Below are 25156 nucleotides of genomic sequence, written 5' to 3'. Positions count from 1 at the left end.
CTGACAATACTTTGTCATTGCAAGACTCCAAAACAGAGTATGTTTAGTGTTTAGAGTGTCAGAAAAGAGAGTTAAGAGAATCAAACAGTGTCATTGGCAGGTTGCAACAGAGTTAGAGAGGGACTGGAAGAGTCAATGAAGCAGGCCCAGATCTAGGTTTACCCACCAGAGTGGGCACTAAGAAATCTTGAGGGGGCACCCCCAATGCAGGCTTTTTTTTACCCTCTGCATTTCTCTGGGCTTGGGACCGGCGCAAGTAGGACACTGGCTTGTGTCCCGTTGAGGCTGCATTAATTTTTGGGGGTTTATTTTTTTTAATTTTTTTTTTTCCATTCATCTATCTACTTATTCTCGCAGTCGGCGTGATGTCACGATGACGTCATCTCGCATAGCAACGTGTCGCCATTTTGAGATGGAGGCACGCATAGGTAATGTCTGAAATTCATATATTTCAGCTGTGTTTTGCATCTTTTTTTCATAAAAACGTCTTAAACATAACTTATTATTATCACGAGTCACTGCCGACAGACGCAAGGAGGCGATACAATTTAAAATTAGCGTGTATTGGCCTGCAAATCTGCCCATACAAAGTCGCAGCTGATAGCTGGATAAACAATCCAAAGGAATTGCCTGCAGTGGAGTTCGGAAACATCTACAACTACCTCATAAAGTCACCCAGTAAGTTGACCTTTATGAATTACGTGGAATATGTACTATGTGGAACTAAGAAAACTGGTAGTATATACAGAGTGATTATTTCTGCCGTAACCGGTAATTCGCCTCCATGCGTTATTTAGCCGTGAACGTGTCACAGCAAAATAACCAATTCCCACCAGGCCAATAATATACCGATTGACCTGTCAGAGCAGTTCACGGCAAAAGAACAATAACGCTGTGCGAGTTGTCGGTTACGGTACTATTAACCACTGCCTAGTCTATTGAATCCTAGCAGCTAATTGGGGCAAAAAAAAAAAAAAATCGATTAAAGTTTACTCACCAGTAATAAAATGTCGGCTGCAAACTTAAGTGTGCCTGGATTTAGGAAGCGAGAATGGTCCACGGAACCGTCTTCTTTTACTGTTCCTCGATTGATTGCTTTCAGCCATTTGCTAGTCCTTTTCTTCTCATGAGGAAGAATGAAGAACTTCAAATGCGGCTCCGAACTCTTCCTTGTGTTACAACCCGCAACACGGCAACTTTTAGTCATTCCGACGGAAAAAAAGACCGCAAATAAGACAAAAGTTCAACGCGTTTGTACTACAATGCACGACAGAGCAACTGCTTGTGACTCGTGTTTTTCCCCCATTTCAATATGGCGACGCTTTGTTGTGGCTGGTGACGTCAAAAATGCCCGGATGTCCGACTGCGAGAATGTGTCCGGAGGAGAGAGCGAAAGCGCGCGTCTAACAAATGAGGTTGGAAAAACAGTTTGTTTTGGTGATTGCTTGTTCGGCCTGGTTGCGGCCAACAGTAACCGTTAATCCTGCAATAAAAAAGTAGGTGACACCGCCTGATTTTTGAAGAGGAATGGCCCAAAATTCACCATTGTTGCTGCAAAAGTAGGTTTATCCAGTTATTAATTTGGGGGTTAACTCACTTTTTCCTCCCTGGCATGATAATGTGTACATGTTATTATTATTACTGGTTATACGATAGATGTGAAAGTCATTGTGTGCCAATGGTTTGAGCAGACACTGTTTATTATTATGATTTTGTTGATGGTCAGTTCACATTGGTTTTCTGCCACCAATTTATAGAGAAATGTAAGAAATGCCAAATGGTTCACAAATATTTTCTGTTTTTTCCACAGTACAGTATATACTTTAATGGGAAAATTCACTACAAGCAAGGGCATAGGTTTGCATAGGTACGGTAGGGACAAAACATTACCAACTTTTCAGAATGCTCTAATTGTCCACACCAACTTTTAAGTAATCTTATTTTACGTTATATAATCACTTTAACCATATATGTCCTTTAGATTGTCTTCCCATATGTTTAAATTGTTGGAATTGACTCAACCTTTATCAAGTGAATTATTTTCATGTACCTCTTTTCACTTGCTGTATGTGCTGGTCCATTGCCCCCCCCCCCCAACGCACATTTGATTGGCTGATGACTTGACCACCACACACACACTAGATATTACAATTTTTTTTCAGCCAGCAGCAGCCACTGTAAGAAATGGAAAAAGACGTCAATGTTATGGTAGTGCCACTAATTTTGCTACTGAAAGTCCGGCCTGCATCAGAGTTAGCATAACATTAAACTGTGTAAACTTGCAAATCTGCAAAACTCGAGTAGAAAGTTGCTTAGAGAGAAGTGTCCTTTATGTGTTTTGTACTGTTTCTACCGTTTTCTACTGTACTCAAATTTTCTTTTTATTTTATTTTATTTATGTGGTCTTAAAGCAGCTTACAAAGGAGCTATCATTTTTTGTTGAGTTTGTCTGTGCATGCGGACAAAAGCAGTTGTGTTTTACCTGAAGGACAGCTCCATTTTTATTTATTTTTGTGATTCCCTGACAAAGAAGTTTTTTCAGTTATATTTAATTTCTTTATTTAGACAATGTTCAGTGGTCTTATGACAAATGTTTATTTTCTTGAATTCCTGGATAGTAAAGAGATGATTAACAAGCTTGTATTTATTGTGTATGTTGATATAATTTAATTTATGTTCCAATAATACAATATGGATCCGGACATTTTTTCTGGAGGTTTTCAAAATGTTTCTTTAGTAGTTTTTTTAAACAAAGGTTTGAATTGATTTGTGTAGGCTGAACCAATACGCATAAAAGTTAGTATAGGTCAATACAGATTTATTTTGCATTGATCATTATGAATGTCCCGTCCCCAGCAAAAATTGAACAGTCAGGTTATGCCATATCGTCCCTACCAATGTTGAGACAAATGTCTGATATGCATTTTTCAAGAGTAGAGATGGGGGGCAAATCATATTAATAGCCATAAAAGATGCAAGTTTTCAATAAAGCTTACATATTGTCTTGGGATTGAACAAGCAATTGCAGAGATATAATTTTTTATACAACACTGCACTTTTTATGAACTAAATTCAAAGTAGACTGGAAGCTTTAGTGCGCACATGCCAAAATTCTATCCGTGATGTCACAAGGCACAACTTGGTGAAATCCAACACCAGCAGCTGGTAGGTAGGAGTTGAGTTGAGCTGAATGCTGTCCCATCAGTGCAAGTCAAGGCACATAGCGCAAACCACTGCCTGGAGGTAAAGACGCTGCGCACAGCCCGTGGAGAAGAAGCCGTTTGGAGGCGTCTGATCACTGATGCCCTGTGAATGCAAAGGGAACACATCGTCTGACGGACCTGCTACGTGTATGTGTGCAAACTCCAGTTTGGAGCTAGAAGTCTGGTTCAGTGCGCGCTGCTAGAGCTCTTTGGCGCTAAAGGAAGCCGACGGCATAGAGGCAAGAGGTCTCGCTTGTGGACTATCACACGATGCGGAATCTCTGAGGTGGCAGTAACTTTACTCCTCAGACCACTTGACGCTTCACTTGGCTGTTACTAAAGGGTTAGCCCATGAGCCGATATTCCTTTGCGTGTGATTCTGTTTTCACCCAGACTTCTGCTGCCTGGACAAATGCATACAAATGCATTTAGGAGCTCAACGGAGAAGGAGTGGACACGTTTCCGCGGCAGCAACGTAAGTGTGCTTTTGCATACCTAGCATAAGGATGTCATGCTATGGCAAAAAGTCTTACGCGACATGCTTATGGTTTTTGCTTGAGTAGTAATAATTGGAAACATTCTGCTCATTTAGTGGCGAATGTTCCTGAACGACTTCCAATTGTCTGAACATTGTTAAACTTCACGCTGCTACAAGATTCACCAGTATAACACTGCAGCCAAAACCATTCATTCGTTTTAAATGACAAATGCACGTACTCTAACTTCATTTACAGTCGTAGCATTATCTCAAAACCTTTAGTTATCAGTGGTTGATTGCTGGTATTAACTGGTATTGATAAATACGAGAAACTGTAGAATATGACATACTGTAGCTATGCCTTAAAAACATCTTGGAGATGATGCTATGCGGCCTGAGTGTCCAAATTGCTTTGAAAAAAGTGCTTATTCAGCATGCCAGTGATATGGAATGTAAACAACGAGCTGTAAACAAGAGCAGAAAACCATAATTCGTGAGTAATGATTACAAAAGTGTGCATTATTTACAACCAGAACAGATTGAGCTCCAGTTTTCATTTTAATGGAGAGTTCTCCTTGCAAGCAACCAAAAAGTGTTTGGATTCCAAATGATCAATACTCTGCTATGAATTCTCTCCAGATGTGTGTAAAAGGGGCTTACAATGGGGGAGGATTGCCTCCAGAAATGAAAATGAACTTGGAGTTAGTGTGATTAAAAAAAAAAAAAAAAAAAAAAAAAAAAAAAAGTCCTTCTGGATGTAAATGAAACATGAGTTGACCACACAATCTCCTTTGAATTCACTGACAGATTTAGGTGTGTAATATGCATCATTGGTTTTTGCGATGCAGAAAATCAGCCACTGTTGTAGGCATTACTGCTACCGGTACTTTGTCGTCAGTGGCTCAGCACAGCCTATCCAGGATTTACCAGCACCACTGTTGATTGGCATCAATACAGGAGGTCAAGTGAAGCATATGCTCTCTACATTATTGTACTGCTATGTATATGACAGTTATCTTTCCTGTATATATTCAAAAGTTTGTTCAACTTTGGCTGTTTTTTAGTCTGGATAGGGGGAAAGTTTCGCAGTAGTGGACTTGGGCTTTAAATTGACTGGTAACATTTGCAAGTCAGCCATAGAGATAAACAATGTAAAGTCATTGAAGAGTGACCAGTTCCTGAGCACTGCTAAAGTGCACTTGAGCAAGGTAATGAACTTCTCAAAAATAAACAGCACTCTTCTAGAGTTTCAACAGAAAGTTCTCATGCAAGACGATTGAGGCAGTTTTAAAAATTCTCGTGCAATTTTTTTCTAAGAATTCTTAACAGGAAGGGCTGTACTGTATTGAAATTACAACACTCAGACCTGCGATCATGTCTGGTGGTGTGAGAAGAAAAGAATCATGACACGGGAGAAGGCATGGGTAGAATACAATGGAATAAAAATAGAAGAGAATCGCCCTTTATTGTCATGATATAGTTGTACAATGAACTAATGGACAGAGAATTTTCCAAGGCCAAGTGTGTCCATCCATTGGCGGCGGGGGGTGTTGTCTGCCATCTTTTGGTGCAAAGTACTAACTACATAAGGCACCATGTGTGCAGCTCTGGCTTGTTCAAAGTTATCATTGTTCTTTTGATGCTCAAAGGGTTAACCATGCAAGGAATTCGAAAAATACTGCCCTGATTTTATGTTCATTTTGGCCAGTGGGAGACAGTATGGCGCTTTGCAGAGAATTATTTAGTTGATATTCAACTTGTTTTTGATAGGGTGCAAAGAGCATGTACATGAGTGTTGTTGTAATCATCTATTAATGTTGCCAAGGTGTTGGTGCGTGAATATTTATTGTTTTGAGTTTTAGAGTGCTAATTTTCGTGAGGACGTAAATGGCATATTCAATTACACATTATCATTAAGCAAAGATATTTTGGGGAACAAACGAGTAAGAAATGTATTTTGTATTTGATTGTATGTGTATATGTATTTTTTTTGTCAAGGTGTGTGTAGTTTTACAGTTTACCTCAAAGTAATAATGACCTCCAACAACATTGAACTGTTCTTACCCTCCTGCCTAACTCGTGAGCCTCCTTCATCATGTTTCTTCGGTTCAATATGTCATGGCTGATCACCGAGCGCTTAAAATCGCTCAAGCCTAGTCTTAAAGCTTTCTGTTTCAGCCATTTTTTCAAAGATAACCTCTACAGACACTACAATTCCAGGAAATTTAGAGAATATTGTCTGGTCTTTGAAGAACCAAACAACCGACTACCAGATGAATGATAAAAATTTCTTCTTACTAGTTCGTGACCACAGAGGCGGCAGCTGTTCGAGTAGGTGTTCATCGTATCGGTCATATCATAGCTACATCTGAATCAAAATGAGCTGTACCGTGTTTTCTCTGTTGAGTGATACGATTGTAAGTTGAGATGCCATAAAAAAACATTTTGAATAACTTTGAATTGCTGTTAAACATCAGATTTGTAGTGCTTTTCAATTTCTTTTCTCTCAGTTTACGGTTTTTGCCCCTTTCTTCCCGTTGATCTCATAAAAAAAGAAACTCATTGCTGATTGTTACTGGCTGCAGTAACTCATTTCAGAAGTTTCTCATCGTATTAGTCACAGCATCAGAGATGTCTGGAGTGCAGACTCTGCCCCACACATCCCAGGGAAAAAAAAAAAAAAAAAAAAATTATAGGCATTCAATGTCCCGATCCGAGCTGATTAACTGAAAGAGTTAAAATGATGTTTGTTACTTGGTTGTGGCAAAACAACTTAAGGATGAAAAGTTTAAAAAAGTAAGTGCAAACTGTGAATGATATGGGAGCCCCCACAAAGACTGTGTGGTTTATATTTTCCTTTTGGAGCAAGGACTTTAAAACCACGATGTTGAATTACTCTTGTCAATCAGTGTGCAAATCCGTGTATGTGGTGTGTGCGGTGGACGCATGGCAAACAAGAATAACTTCCTACAGGGTTGGCAACTTTTTGAGCTAGCATTTGCCGCTCTTTTTCTCGCTGATGCTAAACTGTGAATCCCATAAGACTCATTGACACCTTCAAACTTTGTCATAGTATTAGAACATGTCATGTCTTGAAACTGGAGGATCTTTGCTAAGCCTAGCTTTCATGTCTGGGTGGAGAACTGTGTTAGGGGGCATGTATGATGTATTTAGCCTCACTGTTACATAACAGCAGAGAAGAAGAGAAAATAAAAAAATTACAACCTTTTAGTTCAAAATACTGCATAGTATTTTGTTGTAATGAAAAAACTGAGAATTACATATCAAGCAGATGATCGGTTTACACCTCAGGTAAATAAGGTACGAATTGTGTAATCATCCTCTCGCTGATAATACTATGCTGATATTTTTGTCTAATGATTAGTCATAACCAGTTCACAATCAATAGGTGAGTTGAATAGTTAATCTCTAAGAAATTACTTAGGTTTTTCACTCATTATTTTATTAAAAGTGTTTGTAATTCACTTTAAAGGTTCAAATAAACACTCAACTGACCTAAAGTTCCTTGAGAAACCATGCATAAAAAATATTACAGCTTGCATACCTTTTTACTGTCTGCACTCACTTTTGCTGTAGAGATTTTGGTCAGTTTCTGAGACTGTAGTTAAAGCTTCTTACATCTGTAGCTCCTCCTACAAAAGGAAAAATGTAAACGAATAAAGACCACTCTAAGTTTACTCACAGCTCCTTGTTTGGTTGCTGTCTTGTGGACTGAGTCAATCTTTACTCTGGTCTTCACTGACCTCCTGACTCCAGACTAACGATGTCCCTCATCCGATCACGTGATTGGAAATCGGGCCCAATCATGTCATTTTAAAGGGGTTGGAAATTGGTGAAAAAGGCTGGGTTTTTACATTTACTTTTATTTTTCAAAGGAAGTTAAGCACTTCAGCTTTAATTGCATTGTGTTAATTTGATTTATTGACATTTTAACTCATTGGCTGCCTTAATGGCGATAGAAGTCCAATTATGATTAATTGGGGAATTTGATACATTAATCTATGAATTCTAACGTAGGACGTGTATCGCCATCATTTTTTTTTTTTTCATTCGTCTTCTCAATCGGGTATATTATATATTAAAGCCGCATGCCCGGGAGTGTTATTTCCTTCCCCCGTGCAATCGGTAAACACTTAACATCGAGCCCTGTGAATGGCAGTGAACACAACACACTCACAACAGACAGCAGTTAGGCAGAAAACATTCATATTAGCATTTGCATTAGCATAGCATTCAGATAGCAATTAAATCTTTCTTCAAAAAAGACACTTGAAGCTGTTAAATGCCTTTCCCAGCTAAAGTTCGCTGTCAATGTAAATCCGAGAATTACACCTACATTTAAAACAACCTGATAACTTTGCTGCTAACAAACAATGGAAACTTTAAGTTAAGTAGCAGATATTTGAACACAAACAATAGAACAACACATGTAGACAAGCTGTGTAACAATTATTTCTTAATTTATTATCTGTACCACTCATCCTTACGAGAGTCGAGAGAGTGCTTAAGCCTGTCCCAGATGACCCATGGCAAGAGGGTGAACCCCGCGTACCCTCAACTGTTTCTCAATGCAGTATAACAACTATCACCTGTAAAAAAAAAAAAAAAAAAAGATCCTATGGTATGAAGAGTTCAAACCATATCTGTATGTGTGTATTACACTGCCCAGGTCACCATATTTAAACACCAAAATGAGCCACACAATCTCACAATTCTCTTTGGTTGAATCTAAATCAGAAAACAATTCTCCTGAGGCAATGTGAAACATGAAAATTAGCTGTTAAAATAATTTCCCACCTTTAAGATTGTATGTGTACCTCTCCCATACACCTACTAGATGTGACATGCTTTAGAGTTGTTTGGATTAATAAAGTAACTACTTTTTATATTTCTTTGTCACTAATGACGTGGAATGGCTTGCCAAGTCAGACATTGTCGAAATACTGTAAATGTTTCCATTCACCTGATAGATTATGGTAAAAAAAAAAGAAAAGAAATGTTTTTCCATTTCCTTACAGTGATTGTAAAATGTAACTATGTATGCTCTTTTGCCAAGTTAATTCAAGCACTGGGCCTCTCTGTCTTGTGCAAAACTGAAGGAACCATTGTTGAGGATCCAAGTTGTGATTATTTATAGTCTTGACATGACACCCACTCCCCACATAGTGGTATTTCCCTCAGTCAACAGAACAGTGTTTGGGGAGCTTTGTCTTACTTTCAGTGCAAGGACTGGAAAGCATGTCACTTACCTTTAATAAAGACTTATTGCCATCATTTTTCATTTGTTTTCAAGTGATATAGTTATAGTATAATTTATATGTGCCATTTTTTGTACACCTGTCAGCTGTACCTGAGACAGAAAATATGTCTCATGGACAGTGCTTGGTTGTCTGGATAGATGAACTACCTATGTCATTATATTGTGCCATGGATCTTGGTGGGGGACTCAAGGATTCCTTAAAATGCTCAAACAAGGACCACATAAGATTCTCTTAATCAGAACCGATAGGACAGCACAAAAGGGAATGCTTAAGTCAGGGGTGCTTGCAATATATTTCTCCAAGATCTGGGTTAGAAAGCTCAGCAGTTAGCTTTGCTGCACTTTGAGCTGTTTGAGCATGCACAGTGAACTAAGGTTGTGTAAAAATGTTTTTAAAAAATAATCAAACGTCATTTGAATGGCTGCCCTGTGTATCAATCAAGTGACGGACTGGATGATAGGCTTATATCTATATATTTTTTTTATTCAATACAATTAAACTTTATCTGTATTGCGGCGTACAACGCTTACAAACAGCAGCAGTATTGCACAACAAAACATGATTAACCCTTAAGGTCCTTTTTTTGGACCGCCTACAAAGTTCAGCATCAATATTGCACAACAAGATGTAATTAAGCCTTTTATGGCCCTAAAACCAATAATAAAAAAACATTTTTTGGGATGCCGCGATTTTCCCAATCTTCCCACACTAGTGTTGTGATCGACTGGTAGATCGCGATTGACGTAATGAGCACCCCCTTGTTTAAAGCAACACTAGGTAACTTTTCAGTTTTGGTCAATTTTAGCGATGCCAGTGGACAAAAGCGGAGGACCGGCGCACACCCGCACAGTGTCGTAAAATCATGATCCCCCAGTTGCTTGCAGATGGATTAAACGTCATTTCTGTTTCCAGCAGCTGTGTCAACGATGAACAGTAATAAGGTAATGAATCCAGTTATGGCTAAACAATAGCATATGGCAGGTAGCAACTGTGTAGCTTAATGTGGCTAACCCCCCGATCCCACCTGAACGTGCTGACGAGTCATGCCAGTGAGTGAAAGCTGGGCCAATGTTTATTCTTGAGTATCGTTTTATCCCTGGTAGCCATCCTTTTTCTCCCTTCCTCGGACAGAACTTTTTGTCCCTTTTGTTACTGTGCCATCTGTGCAGAATTTGCGCGAAAGCGTTTGCATCAACTTCCGTCTTTATAATGAAAGGGGGAAGTGACATATGGCGTAAGACAGTGAGCACATTTTTAGTTTGTTTTTTGTGTGGCACGGTTCCTGCCACCCTCCTCAAAGTTAATTAGTGTTGGTGAAAGTCATACAGACCCCCTTAAGATATGCTGTAAAAGAGGTGTCGTTCAACTAGTTGTCAGTCGACATATCATCCCAAATGTTATGAAAATATTTTATAAAAGTTGAAGTTACCTAGTGCTGCTTAGGTTATATTAAGCTTTAAATTTCATTTGACGTTTGTTTTAGATAGCTGACAACATAAAAACTAAGAGATTTTTCTCCAAACTCCTGTTGTATTTTCACACCACGTCCATGTTCCTTCACATGGATACCAGTCTACATTCTTGACAGAGAGGTTTTAGTGTGTTTTTGCAATTACATGCATTTCCATTCTCACTTAGTGCTTTCCCTCACTTCATCCTTTTCTGCTTGTGCTCCTCTTTCCATCCCTTAAGTGTGGGAAAACAAACATGACTGCCTGTCTGAAGCTCTCTGCCAAATAAACACACAAACTTTTACATCTTTCGAGTTGCTTCTCCAAGGCAGTGAAAGTGTGGCGTTTGTACGGCAGTGCCCATGCAGTTGTACACTATCACATTCATATAACAAGCCAGACAAAGCTAAAGGAGCAGACTGTGAGTGATGGCACACTTATTTGTTGGTCTCAAACGGACAGCACAAAAAAAATCCTATTTTTGTCCTTTAGTCATCATCCCTGAAGTTGCCAGGAGCCACTGCATGGTGTTGTGTCAGCAGCTTCCATAGAACAGATGCCTGTCAGTGTGATTGATATGGTCTGAATGTTTAGTGTTCCTAAGCACATTTTAAAAGTGTGGCAAAGCATAACCTTCCTGAAAGCAACATTAAAAAATGTTTTTTTTAAATTTCAGTAGAGCTGTAGGCTGCAGATTTGAAAATGTGGTGCTTTGATTTGTTGTGTGCTTGTGTTAGTTAGATGCGAATTTACAGACTTTATTAACATAACCAGTGATAATTGGAACATGACTCAGTCATAACAATCTTTAGTTACTCCTGTTATGTTTAAAGCCTCATACACACAATCCAGCATTGCTCAACTTTTGTTGAGTCAACACAGTACAGTAGGCTATGTTATAGGCTCACCAAATGCGTCTGGTGGGGTTTTATTAATTGATGAGAGTGTCCGTTTTTCTTCTTCTTCTCTGTATTATATACTGTATGTGCATGGTACTGTGCTCCCCCTAACCTGGATTGGCATGTGTAATGACTAGAATTATTCTTTGTTCTCTTTGTCACCAGCTATCTCAACCTTTCATGGGACACAATTTGTACTGTGTTTTCAAGGGAAAACGCCAAACAACATAATGATTTATGTCTTTCTTTATGGTATAGGTCAGAGGTGTCCAATATGTCGATAGCGAGCGACTGGTAGATCTCAAAGATAATGTCAGAAATGTTCATTTTAATTTGTGTTTCCATGTCCCCTTTAGGTGGAACTTTTTCCTGCTCCTGTCAGTATGCTCTGCAGCACTCTCTGGAGGAGACGACAACCTAGCTCAAAGTACGTATCCTTAAAAGTACATTACTTAACAATGCATTGCACAGTAAGTGGCCGTGGTATATAATTGTCAAATTACGTACTTTACTATGGAGGAATGGGTTGTTGTGGGTGAGAATTCGCCAATTGCACTCTCACCTGTTTCAGAGCAGATTTTCTCATCCCTCTTAAAAGTTGGCGCACTCGACATGGCGAAGTAAGACAATTGGACTGTACAGAGGATAAACTGATCTGATCAGTCAGGAGTTAGAAATGCTTAGCTCATGTTAGATCAGCCTCACACTGAACATTGCGAACCACTATAATGCAGGAATCACCCACCCACCAACATCCCAGTGTTCCTATATCGAAACGAGAGGAAGTGGGCATTTGGAGACAGAGCACAAAAAAGAGAAAAGAAAAATTACTCAAAGATTCAATTGGTAAACAGACCTAAATCACCCATTTTTCCTGCAAAACAAAAGATAAATATATACCGTATTGGCCAAAATATAAGACGGTGTTTTTTGCATTGAAATAAGAGTGAAAAAGAGGGGGTCGTCTCCTATTCGTGGACTAGACATTTTACCTATTCACGACGCTAGATGGCACCAGATATCATTAAAGCGATGTTCTGTCACGACAGATTGCAGCTATTCTCAAGTTTAACCAGTTTGCGTTATTTTATTGCAATTGCAATTGATTTATATCATGATTTAGAGAGTTTGATTCACACTGTTCACATATTTAAGACTGAGACACATTGACATCACCTGCGGAGTTGCACACTCCGATTGAGGCGAAAGTCATCGCCTCAATCGGAGGCTCAGCGGTACACAGTGTTATCACAGATTACTTGAAAAAGTAATTTAATTACTGATTACGCCTTAAAAAAGGAATTTACTTACTTTACTGATTACTTTATTATAAAAGTTACTAATCTACTTTAAAAATAATTTATCAGTTACTTTTTTACCAATTTTTCTCACTTGGCCGCCTCAACATAAGAATGACAACAGAAAAATGTCATCGCATGTAATTGACTTTCCGATAATTAAATTTAAAGGGGAAATTAGAATTTTTCATATAAGGTTTAATCTTTGAGTTAGCGGAGGTTTAATTAGTCGATGGAGTTGATTCATCAACCACCATTGACTCGCGCTGTCTTAGCCACTCCAGAGCCTTGAAACTAACAAATAATTGACAAACTACATGGAATTTGTTGAAATCAACTCCACCGACTAATTGAACCCCGCTAACTTGAAGATTAATCCTGATGTAAAAAAAATCTGAATTTCGGGTTAGAGTTTAGTGGTTAGGGTTGACAATACTAGTATATCAGTGCCAATGTAAAACAAAGCAAACTGACTGCACAATAATCAACACACAAATTAACTGCACAGTGCAATAAACACAAAGGCGGGCGCGGATCCGCGCGCACAACTCACATGGTCAATTTGGCCATAAAATGTGGCGGCAACTAAGCACTTTACACTCAGTCAGACTTAGAACACATCCTAAAGATACCGTATTGGCCCGAATGTAAGAGTGTTTTTTGCATTGAAATAAGACTGAAAAAGTGGGAGTCGTCTTATATTCGCGGTCTAGACATTATACCCATTTATGACGCTAGATGGCGCCAGATATCATTGAAGCGATGTTCTGTCACGGCAGATCTCAGCTACTCTCAAGTTTAACCAGTTTGCATTATTTTATTGCAATGTTTTTCCATATTCAGATTTGTTTCAAGACTACAGTTACAGTTAGACTTCACTTTGATTGTTAATGCAGTTATTGCAATTTTGTTGTTTTATCACAATAGATTGGTTTATTTACATTTCAAAAACCAGAAGCCATTCATTTATGGATGTGACTTAAGTTTACATATTTAAATGTTCAGATATTCAGATTTCAATGAGGCAAAATAACATGCTTTTTCTCTCTCATATATTGTTATAATCATTTGTTTCAGATGTACTGTATAAAAATTAATTTGGTGTTCAAAGAGTCTTTTTTCAAACTTGAGTCTTGAAAAAGAGGGGGTCGTCTAATAATCAGGGCCGTCTTATATTCGGGCCAATGAACACGTCACCTTACGGCATAAATGTGCAACACGAATATGATGTAAACAATGCTTCCCAACTTGGAGGGATGACTACCCGTCGTTGCAACAACAAAGCTACGAAACGGCCGCGCATGTAGGGGCCCAACCTATAGCTGGAACCCTCCAGAATGAAGATTGATGAAAGATGAAAAAAAAGTTCATTCATGGACGTACACAGATCAACATGCCCTCACAGGAAGTAACTTTCAGCGGTTACCATGGAAAAGAACACTTAGCATGAACCTTCTTAGCATTTTCTATTCAAAATGCTCTTCGCACATGACTACAATATTCTTCATTCTACATACATAGTGTCAGGAACACGGGCAGGCAGGTGGACCCAAATGCAGGGAAAGGGAGGCGAGGCAGATGAACGGTGCAAAAAAATGATTTAATTAAAGCCAACAAAAAACAAAGTACAAAACAAAAGCTGTGGTGATCCAAAGAAAGCACTGAGGCAAACAAAACTGTCACTAACAAAAGACTGCTTTTCAAAACACTTACTTCGAACACGAGGCTTGGATAGACGTGAATACTGCTGACCAGAACGTGGACATGGACATTGTCAATGACGTAACAAGGAGTGAAAAGAAACTGCGAGCTTATATACACACACGCAGACAAGGGGTAACGATACAACGAGGAACAGGTGAGTGACACAGCAGGGTGTAGGTTGGAGGATACACTAGGAGCAGGCACAACAGGAGAAATCAATGGGCAATCAAAGGGACACACAAGGAAGGAACCAAACCAAAACCTAACACATAATACATAGTAACGCACAGACACTAAGGAAACTGTTTAATCACATTACTGCTCTGGAAAAATGAACGCGTTAGATTACTCGTTACTAGAGCTGGGAATCTTTGGGCACCTAACGATTCGATTACGATTACAATTCAGAGGCTCCAATTCGATTATAAAACGATTATTGATGCACCCCCCTCCTTTTTTTTTCTCTTTTTTTTTTTTTTTTTTTTAATGTTTTGTACATTAGTTCCAAAATTGTTCAAAAATACTCTCAGGCTAAACCACACTACTATTTCAGGATCAAGTTAACATATAGCAGTAAACAAATATACAAAAATAACATTAAATAAAAAACTCCAGTCCCCATTCTGTATCAGCAGTTTTAAACTACATTCAATTAATTTAATGTTGTGAATCAACCATTAAATTTGTTAAAATTGCTCCCGTTATTCCATAATTTCCCTTTTGTCTACTTTAGACATGTGAAAGTTTTAAAACTATTGTAAAGATAGATTCAATTCAATATTTTACCGATTTAGGAGTATTTTAGATAAAAAGTTAATTAGGTTTGCTTGGAAGGTTCGCTACAACAGCCTTGGAGGGAAGTGTACTGCTTTAAGATGGCGGCCGTTTATAACTCCCGCATCTAGCTTTTTGTAGATGTGCTGCTAACACTACCAAATGAATAATGCATCTAGTCCTATATAAATGATATCCACCGTAACATTATACGGATGTACTTTTCTAGGAGCTTTTCGGCAGCAGTCAGGTATGTTGTTGTGTTTTTTTATCTCGTTGCATGAGTTGAGCTAGAGCCGTGAGTTGAGCATTGGCATTACCCGAGGGGCCGGGTAATGGGAAGCATGATGTTTAGCTACTCTCGCTCCGTTCCGTCCCGAAGACCGCTCGGCGCGCTGAGTGTTGTGTACTTCCGCTTTACTTCGCATATTTTAATAATCGGAATTTGGATGTTTGTGAATCGTTCTCGAATCTTCCACGGCCGAATCGCGAATAATCTAAGAATCGGAAATTTTGCACACCTCTACTCGTTACTGAAAGAAAGTAATCCGATTACAGTAACGTGTTACTGCCGTACAACACTGCCGGTACACCTATATTAACGCAGACCAATCTATTAAATATGACAAGATCAGATGAAGGTGCGACGCAAGAGACTCTGCCCACTACCACACACCTGGGCTCTGCAATCCAAGAAAAAAAAAAAACAGCGGAAAGTGAGAATTATCATTTGTACAGTGGTTGGAAACCAATGGTATTAAGGCCATGCATTTATTGTATTGTTTTTAGATTTTATTGATGCTGCATAAGAACCATGTTAATTTGATAGGTGTCACCACAGTATGTACTGTAGGCTTTATTACACCATATCGACCTTTATTTTTTTTAGCTGCAGGTGACTGAAAGGCCGAGAAATGTAGATCGTTTTCCACTGTTCCACCCTCAACATGTCTATTCTTGCGCTCTTTACCTCAGAATCCACATAAAAGCCTCCTAAATAACTTCTTTATGATTGCTTTCTTTAAACACATTTTTTTTCTGTCACCTAAGCTCATTTTTTCCTATTATATTTATCAGTGCTGTCATCTGTTCTTTTAGTAAATGGCTCTGAATAAGTTAAGCATGAACCTAATGTTCATGCACAATCAAACGAGTTTGTCGTGAGAGTAGTTAAATCAATCAACAGAAATGAAACTGAAAATTATTGAAAGTCTTGGCCTCACCTAGTCACATAATAGAGATTGGAACACATTTATTTCTTTGCTCAAAGTAAGTATGCATGGTCACAGTGCTTACAGGTAAAGAAAAATGGAAAGTACTTGGTCAAAAATTGCAGTACAAAAGGCAGTATTGGCATTTTCACGCGTAACAATCATGGATCCGTGAAAGCATCCTGTATTTCCCACACACTCTTCAGTATGTGATCAACACTCAAATGAGCGTAAAAATATTTTAGGACAGACTTTGATGAATAACAAAATAAATGAATCACAAATTAATCTGGGACCTTTTAGGAAAACCAGAACTATATAACACAGAACTGTAATGGGTATTATTTCACTAGGACTTTTTGCTCAAACATTGATGGGAATGCTTTAATTCCTTTACTTTTTCCAACAATATGTTTCTTCAAATTAGCTAATTACAACTCAAGAATACATGGAAAATTATTTACTATTTGACAGCATTTATCCTGCTCCAAAACAATTTCACACTTAAACAAAAGCAACATCATATCTATGTACTACTAGAGTAGGGATGGGAATTGATAGGATTTTTATGATTCCGATTCCATTATCGATATTGCTTAACGATTCGATTGTTTATCGATTCTCTTATCGATTCTAATTTGGGGAAAAAGAACAAACGTTTCGATTGGCATCGAGTTTGTTTAATCAGAAGTCAAAACCTTACAAACTCACAACGACGTCAAAAGAGGCCCAAAGCCTCAATATTAACTGTGGCAATAAGTGGCAAATGCACAAGAATGTGTAACATTTTACTGAAGCATTTTTCTAATAGAAATAAAAAATATTGGTATATATTGGCATATAGGTTGTTGGTCTGCCGTTAGCAATATGTGTTAAACTTGCAGGGGTCCCCAAACTTTTTCCAGTGAGGGCCGCATAACTTTTCCCTTCTCTGATGAGGGGCCGGGGTCAGTTTGTAACAGAAAAAGTGTGACGATTGCAGGAGTGCCTAAATGTAAAAAAATATTGTTTTTCAGAACGCCACAATCAAATAACCCTTTCTGGATATTTCACGGAACAAAAGTAAATAAAATAAAAATAATGATTAATAATAATAACACTATTAATCAAATAGATAATAACCAAATAACCCTCTCTGAGTTCTTCACAGAAAGAGGCCAGAAAATAAATAACACTATTAGGAAAGAAAAAAAAACTGCTCTCTGGTATTGTTCAGGAGGCTGGACCAAATGTCGGGGTGGGCCGTATTCGGCCCGCGGGCCGTAGTTTGGGGACCCCTGTTAAAGTGTATTATTTACCAGTATATTGAAATGCGTGCCTGTTAGTATATAACACCATTTACCATTTTTATGGTGCTTTCACGCTCAAGTGGGGGCGCCCTTGCGCTTCCTCACGCGAAGACGAACGCGCTCACGTGAAGAAGATGAAATGCCGCATCCAAGCGAGTGAGCGAGTTAGTGAGAGAGGGAAGCACTGCGACGACCCTACGTTCTTTGTTAATGCTTGTAAAATATCTACAGAGGCAACACCTGTATGTATCATCTTTTGTGTTGTTGTTGTGTGTTTCCACTCGCGATCGGACACTTAAATCCAGTTGTGTAGTGGTTTGAAGATGTGCTAATGCTAGCGAACGCATGCTAACTGTTCTGTTATTACTGAATTAGAAGCTAATCATCGCTGATTTACGTTGATGCAAACCTGTTTGTTATTGGGGACAAAATTGATTTGTTTCATTTCTATTTTCAGTTTCACTCTTCAAGTGATGGTTGAATAAAGTCAGCAAATTATATTAACGTCTTCTGTATCGTCATTTCGGAGTTTAGCTAGCTGTACAGCTGTCTTGGTGAGGACAGTGCAGTCTATTCCCTCCCGATGCAGTTATCTCCACCTTCCCTCCCAATGCAGTTATCTCCACCTTGCAATGATTGCAAGTCGTTTTGTTGTAATTTTTCCTCGTGAAGTGAAGACACACGAGCGTTTGAACCTACGTGCTGTCATTGTTATGTTTACGGCTGCAATGCTCGTGCTTCGTGCTAAACCATCGTAACCTTTCATTTTCACCCTCTTTCCTGGTGAAGTGGACCCAAACTTTGGAGCGGGTGGTTCTTGGCGCCATGCTAGTTTGATGCGTTTGGACAACAAGACAGTCACGACGCAATATGTGTCTTCAGGACTCATTAAAGGGATCGTTAAGGCTTTTTCATTGTGATGTCGAGGCCTCGAAACACTAGGAACCGGTTCAGAATTGGAATCGGATTTCAATTCCCATCCCTACACTAGAGTGTCCAACTCTGGTCCTCGAGAGCCCCTATCCAGCTGTTTTCCATGTCTCACCTCCTCCAACACACCTGACTCAAATAATCAGAATCGTTATCAGGCTTCTGCAGAGCTTGCTGATGAGCTGATTATTTGATTCAAGTGCGTTAAAGGAGGGAGACATGGAAAACAAGCTGGCTAGTGGCTCTCGAGGACTGGAGTTGATACCCCTGGACTAGAGTGGTATGGTACACTAAAATACAAGAAAGCATGCCCGTCTCATCAAACCATAGGACATGGTTCCAGTAATCCATGTGCTTTGTTGACATGTCTTCAGCAAACTGTTTGCGGGATTTCTTGTGTACCGTCTTCAGAAGAGGCTTCCTCCTGGGGTGACAGCCATGCACACCAATTTGATGTAGAGTGAAGTGTATGGTCTGAGCTAGTGATGCACGATAATACATTTTTCAACCAATATCGATAACCGATAGTTTCCTGCCCCATCCACCCGATAACCGATAATGTCACGCTGATAATTCGATTCAAATATGTATGTAAAATTTTAAAGTATACAAAGATCAAATGTTACTGTGCAAAAATGTAATTCAGTGCTATTTTTTTCCACATCAAATGTGAACAAGTAGTAAATTCCAACATCTAAACAATGGGAATGAGATTGTGAATTGGTAAGCTTTTGGCAACAATTACTTCGATTGTAAACACCCAAGTTGCACAAAAATGCCTTTGAAAGTAAGCCATTCCTAACATATATCACATTACTACACTGCAAAAACACCTCCTTAAAACTAGCAGATTTGGACAAAACTGTTGATTGCGCACATATGGAGGCTAAATCAAGTATAATAATTATCGGATTGCATTATCGGTTGAATTTCGTTTTATCTGGATTATCTGTGTGACGTCATAATTGCCATTATCGGCCGATAATTATCGGTGACCGATATTATCGTGCATCTCTAGTCTGAGCACTAAAAGGCTGACCCCCCCCCACCTCTTCAATCTCCACAGCAATGCTGACAGCACTCCTTTAATAAGTCACATGACATTTTGGAGGGAAAATGACAAGCACTACTCAATTTGGACATTTAGGGACGTACGTATTTACTCAGGAGTGTACTCACTTTTGTTGCCAGGGGTTTAGATATCAATTGCTATATTTTTAGTTATTTGAGGGGAAAATAAATTACCTTTATTATATAAGCTGCACACAGACTACTTTTCATTGTGTCAAAGTGTAATTTTGTCAGTGTTGTCCCAAGAAAAGATATACTTAAATATCTACAGAAATGTGAGAGGTGTACTCACTTTTGTGATACACTGTATATTACATTTGGGAAATTATCCTAATGGCCGCAGCACAGTCGGGGCTATAGGTGGAAGGGGCCTCACATACAGTACAAAAAATATTGGATGTTTTCCATGGGCCTATTTAACTAAATTGATCTCCCTGCCTAAATTAATATGATCTGCTGTAATTTCCAATACTTGTAAACACATTAATTGTAATGGTTGCTCTATGCTAATATGCTGTCAGTCTTCTTTTGTCACTCACTTTCATCTGGGCCACATATGCTTTCTAAAACATGCGGTAGAAAACTAAATTGTAAAGATGGCCAGCATCTTGGGAAAACTCCAGATTTGCTTTTTTTGAGTTGTTGTCAAACATTCTTTATTGTATCCTGCACCTATGAAGTATGGAATGTATTGTTTTTTTTTTTTTTTTTTTTATTATTTCTATGAGGAAGAACATAAATATAAAATTAGTCGGATATTAAGATTGTTAAATTCCTGAGCCTGTCAATCTTGTTGGTTTGTGGTCGGAATGATTTGCTAAATCTGTTCTTTTCTGTTTTCATTCTGGCTCATATTACTACATTTGAAGTCTAAACTCCTATTGTCTTAAACACAGTATGATGATTCGAGTGCAGTGTCAATCCTAGAATGTGAGTGGCTTTTATTGCTTAGTTAATTGATTGTTTTGCCAAGGATTGTAAATGGATCCTTCAAGAAACAATTGAAGTCCATCCCAGTCCATGTCCAAATGGCCCCATCAAAATCTATAATCCGCAACTGTGCTCTGGTGGGATTTTCACATATGTGTACTCTATTCTGTTTTTATGGCCACTTTTGTTTTACTCCACTACTTATCATAGAAAATGTATCCTCTACTTCAATATATTTCCATTCATACAATTTGTAACGGTAGCTCCTAAAATATAAAATCCAAATAAATCCTTTCTTTGACATAATCTTTGACATAATGCTTGAGTTGCTGTGCACAAAGCAGAAGAACAGTTCTGCCTTACTATCGTTGCAGGAATAGTGGAAGAGAGATGTCATAAAAATGACACACAGTACATCAGGATATCTTTACTTGGGTGCACCGGTAGAATGCGTGTGTGTGTTTAAGTGTGTGCGTGTGTCTCTCTCCCGTTTGAGGCCAACAGAAAGCCAGGCTAACCTCAGTCATTATCCACCATGTACAGTAGATCTTAAACAACATCCCCATATCAAAATTAATCAATGAAAACATCAAACTTTTAAACACTCATTTTGACTTGGGCTAGGTTCATAATGGAGGTCTTAATGCACAATTCAGATTTTTTTGTCATATCTGTTTTTTTTTTTTGTTTTTTTTTTTGCGTGCCTGTTCAGACTGCCTTTATCCATTGAGCCCGATCAAGCATTATACATAAGGATTAATTTGCAGTCCGACCCGCGCTGAGGAAACTGAGCTGCATGTGCAGAAGCATCAAAACAAATAAGTACGCACTGTGCGTGCATGATGCACACATAAGTCTTATGTTTGTGCATCACTTTGCCCCGACTCAGCCATGTACACAAAACTGAAATATTGCTCATTTGGCGCACAGTAAGAAACCAAGTATTATCAGGCTTATCCTTTTCTTGACTGTAGTCAAGCGCGCCTCCTACGTAGTAAAAGCTTGCCGCTAATGCTAATGGACAGCTAAATCGTTACAGTCTTGCATGCCGCTCTCGCTCTTTGCTGACGTAATTGCTGCATGAATTCTGATTTGGGAAACTTGACAGTTCAGACTGCCGCCACATTCTGGAAAAATGTGGCAAAGATCGGATTTAAACCACATACGAAAGTGACCCAGATCAGATTAAAAATGTTCCACTTCTATGCGACTTGTCCCGTTCAGACCGTCAAGTTAATGCCTCACTCGAGTCGAATAAACACGAAAAAAATCGGATTTGTGCATTAAGACCTGCAGTATGTAACTATATACCTGTATAATGTATATCTATATTTAAATACAACAGATGTCACATACTTTAATTTAAGTAATAATAATCCTGAATTTAATGTCTACCAAAGTTTCATTCTCTTTAGTTACTTGACCTTTTGCCCAAATATCCCTTTGAGGTACTGTATATTATACAAGACTGTCCACTATAGGGGCCTGGCATACAATGCATTTTATTGGTAAATGTTAATTGGTCTTTTTGTTTCTTTTCAGGAGTGGATATCCTCTATCAACTTGGGCTCACAGTTCAGAGTATAACAGACAATCCATACGAAAAAACTGCCAAACCTTCAACCACATATACCATTCTTCCCTCTCCTATAAATCTCCCATTTTCAGGAAATGGAGTAATATTAAACTCACACTCTCTTTATGAGGTTCCTGTGAGCAGTCTTTTTCCTTCAGAGTTTGCTGAAGAGTTTTCTGTTGTTCTAAGTCTAAGCTCCTGGCGAGCAAACAACGCTTTTATTTTCAGTGTTAGAGATGGCAGGGACAAGCTACGTTTTGGCGTTCAGCTTCTGCCGCACAGAGTGGTGGTCTACACAGCAGAGAAGACGGCCATCTATTTTACGTATAACTTGGATGATGGGCGTCAGCGCCCTTTTGCGATTGGTGTTCGTGCACGCTCAGTGTCCTTCTATTCGGACTGTGGAGCAGTTCATCAGTGGGAGCAAACCTTAGGAAGGTCTCAGACACTTAGGAATTCTGGTGGTCTGTTCAGTTTGGGGAGAAAGAATCCCAAAGCTGCACTATTTGATGGTCAAATCTGCCAATTAGATATATATCCCTCGGCCCAAGCTGCTGCACACTATTGCAACTACCTTAGAAAACAGTGCCGTCTGGCTGACACATACCGATCGTCTCGGGCACATCATGGTTTGACTATGGAAGCAAAAGATAGCTCCTCTAATACAGTAACCATGCCCTCTCTTGGAACACCAAATAGTCATCAAATGCTTATAAATTCCAAGGAGACAGAAACCTCTGACAATGTGGTAAAAAATGATTCAACCTCAAGCCCAATATCAGAAGCTCATTTGGAAGAAAGCCAAATTTCTACATTTGAAACCCTTTTGAAATCTACTATTTCCTCAGTTAAGGTTGACAGAACAGTTCCAGATACTCACAGTGGGAAACCAGCTCCGGATTTCACCATAACCGTAACTACATCTCAAAACACTTTGTCCAAGGAGCCGATACGCCAAGGGGAGCTTCATGAAATTGAGAACATCAAGGAGATGAAGAGCAGCACTGTGGGCCAGCAGCCAACCGATGCCACTCTAGGCCAGAATTCTCTGGTGACACAAAGTAATGTAAAGGACCCAGGACTCCGGACCACTTCCAGAACCAACTCTGAGGACTACAGCTTTGAGCCTCAAGAGGCCAAGCAGCACATAGAGATTCATCCAATGGATGCCACTTTGTATCATGAAAATAATGTAGACTCCTTGGAGCAACATCAACTGGATGGCAGCTATGATGAGAGTGATGTGGGTAGATATGATTATGGTTATGAAGAAGTAGACCTCTTGTATGACTATGAAGACAGCTTTCGTGGCCCCAAAGGAGAGCCAGGTCTTCCAGTAAGTAACTAAATTAAGACAACTCATGTTTTAAATCCTAATTAAGAGGTCTCAAATAGTTGTGTCACACGTTCAAGAATATTAACTAAATAATAACTAAATTATTAGTGCAGTACTTAAAAACTATGTTAGACCATATGTCATGAAACACCGTTCTTTTGTGGCCTTTCAACTTCAGTAAGCAGGGCTTGAAGTTAATCACTCTGCGATTTCTTGGGGCAAAAAAACACACAAAAACACGCCCGGGTGAGGGCCCTTTATATAGTGCATGCTCAATCAGGCAAGTGAATGAAAACATACAGTATATTTCGAGCTGCCCCACGAATTAACAGTGGAAAAAAAAAAGTAAAGAGTTGTTAACAAACCGGCGGATACCTGATTTGTCATTTGGATGGGAGTGGAGAAGCGATCAGTGGATCCAAATTGAGATTATTGTAACCATTTATTTAAGGGCGACAGCGAGTTGCGCGTCCCCGCAGTGCACGTACGTGAGGACAAACCATTCATTCAAAAACACACAAAAACAGCAAAACAATGGAATTGTCTATGTTGTTATGGAAATGAGACAACTTTCGTGCCAGGCAAGTTTAGCTTTAGCCTTCCAAGACGACGTTATGATGGCTCAAAATTTGCAAACCCTGTTCGATCATCAGCCACAGCAATGGATTTTGATAACTAGATAACTCAATTTCCAACTTAAAAAAATAATTTCTGTAAATAAAGCTGCAGCAAAACGCATTGCATACAAAGTGTTTTGGCACCGTTAAAAGCAGAATGTAGAGCAGAAAAACAATAGAGATGTGTGCTGCATTAAAAGTATAATATTGTTTGAAGAACTTGCATATACAGTATTATATATTGTACAACATACTGTAGTACAGTGTGATAAAGTAATCATTTAAGGCACAGATTCTAAAAAGTGTGGTACGCGGTCTCCTACTCAAGGTCGGTGAAAGAATTCATTAATTAAATCTCTACATGACCCTAAACATTTTTATGCATATATTAAAGGGAACCACGACCAGAGAGACTTGTAATTCAATTTCTTACAATAAATGTTAGTAAGAGTTACAATCATTTGCTATTCAAACCCCCCTTAATGTTTTTTGTTTGTTGATAAAATTTGAAAAACTAGGTTAACTACCGTAGTAGGTCGCCATTGTGTTTGAAGACGCAATGTACTCTGAGCGGTGACGTTACTGGGCAGCGCTGCTGTACTTCCACAGTGTCACTCGTTAGCTACATACACATGTCGTCGGTTCTGCCCTTCCAATTTGAACCCGAACGGAAAAGTGATGAGCAGGACAGCACTGTCGATATTTCCCAAAACGAGCAGAAAAAGCAATTAAATGAAGGTCTCCAGCAGGATTTGAACCCGCATGACAGACGAGCACGCAGACCACAGGACTATACTTCCACATGACGTTTGACTCATGATTTTCCTTATAAAGCAATCGCAACCCAGATGCGTTGCCTGTCTGTGCGATAAAATCTGAAATGGAAACGCAACCGAAAAGAAAGAACGGCTGGCTTGACCACGAAATTAGAAAACGTGGCTCACTTCAGACAGCAAGCAGACAACAATAACATAGTGATTGTGAAAAAGGGTGTATTGAACACACACAAAAAAAACAGGCAATCGCGAAAAGGGAGACACAAAAATGGTCCATGACAGTCGGTCGGGATCAATTTAAAAAAACAAACAAAAAACAAAAACAAAAGGG

The 25156-nt window shown here is 39.0% G+C and overlaps 1 protein-coding gene across 2 annotated transcripts in view; it reads left to right on the top strand.

The window, feature by feature from the left end:
- The first annotated feature begins 3170 nt into the window (after positions 1 to 3170).
- Positions 3171 to 25156, top strand: part of LOC130919331 (collagen alpha-1(XXIV) chain-like) — a 128068-nt gene continuing 106082 nt past the window's right edge. For both annotated transcript variants that reach the window (XM_057841931.1, XM_057841930.1), the window contains exons 1-3: positions 3171 to 3678; positions 11670 to 11740; positions 22063 to 23432. In XM_057841931.1, coding sequence (XP_057697914.1) covers positions 3626 to 3678; positions 11670 to 11740; positions 22063 to 23432 — 1494 coding nt within the window. In that variant the 5' untranslated portion in view covers positions 3171 to 3625. The remainder of the gene's footprint in view (positions 3679 to 11669; positions 11741 to 22062; positions 23433 to 25156) is intronic.

This window comes from Corythoichthys intestinalis, chromosome 7 (assembly GCF_030265065.1).
Source record: "Corythoichthys intestinalis isolate RoL2023-P3 chromosome 7, ASM3026506v1, whole genome shotgun sequence".
Taxonomy (NCBI): domain Eukaryota; kingdom Metazoa; phylum Chordata; class Actinopteri; order Syngnathiformes; family Syngnathidae; genus Corythoichthys; species Corythoichthys intestinalis.
Note: the sequence above shows the minus strand (reverse complement) of the source record. Positions and strands in the feature narration are given on the sequence as shown.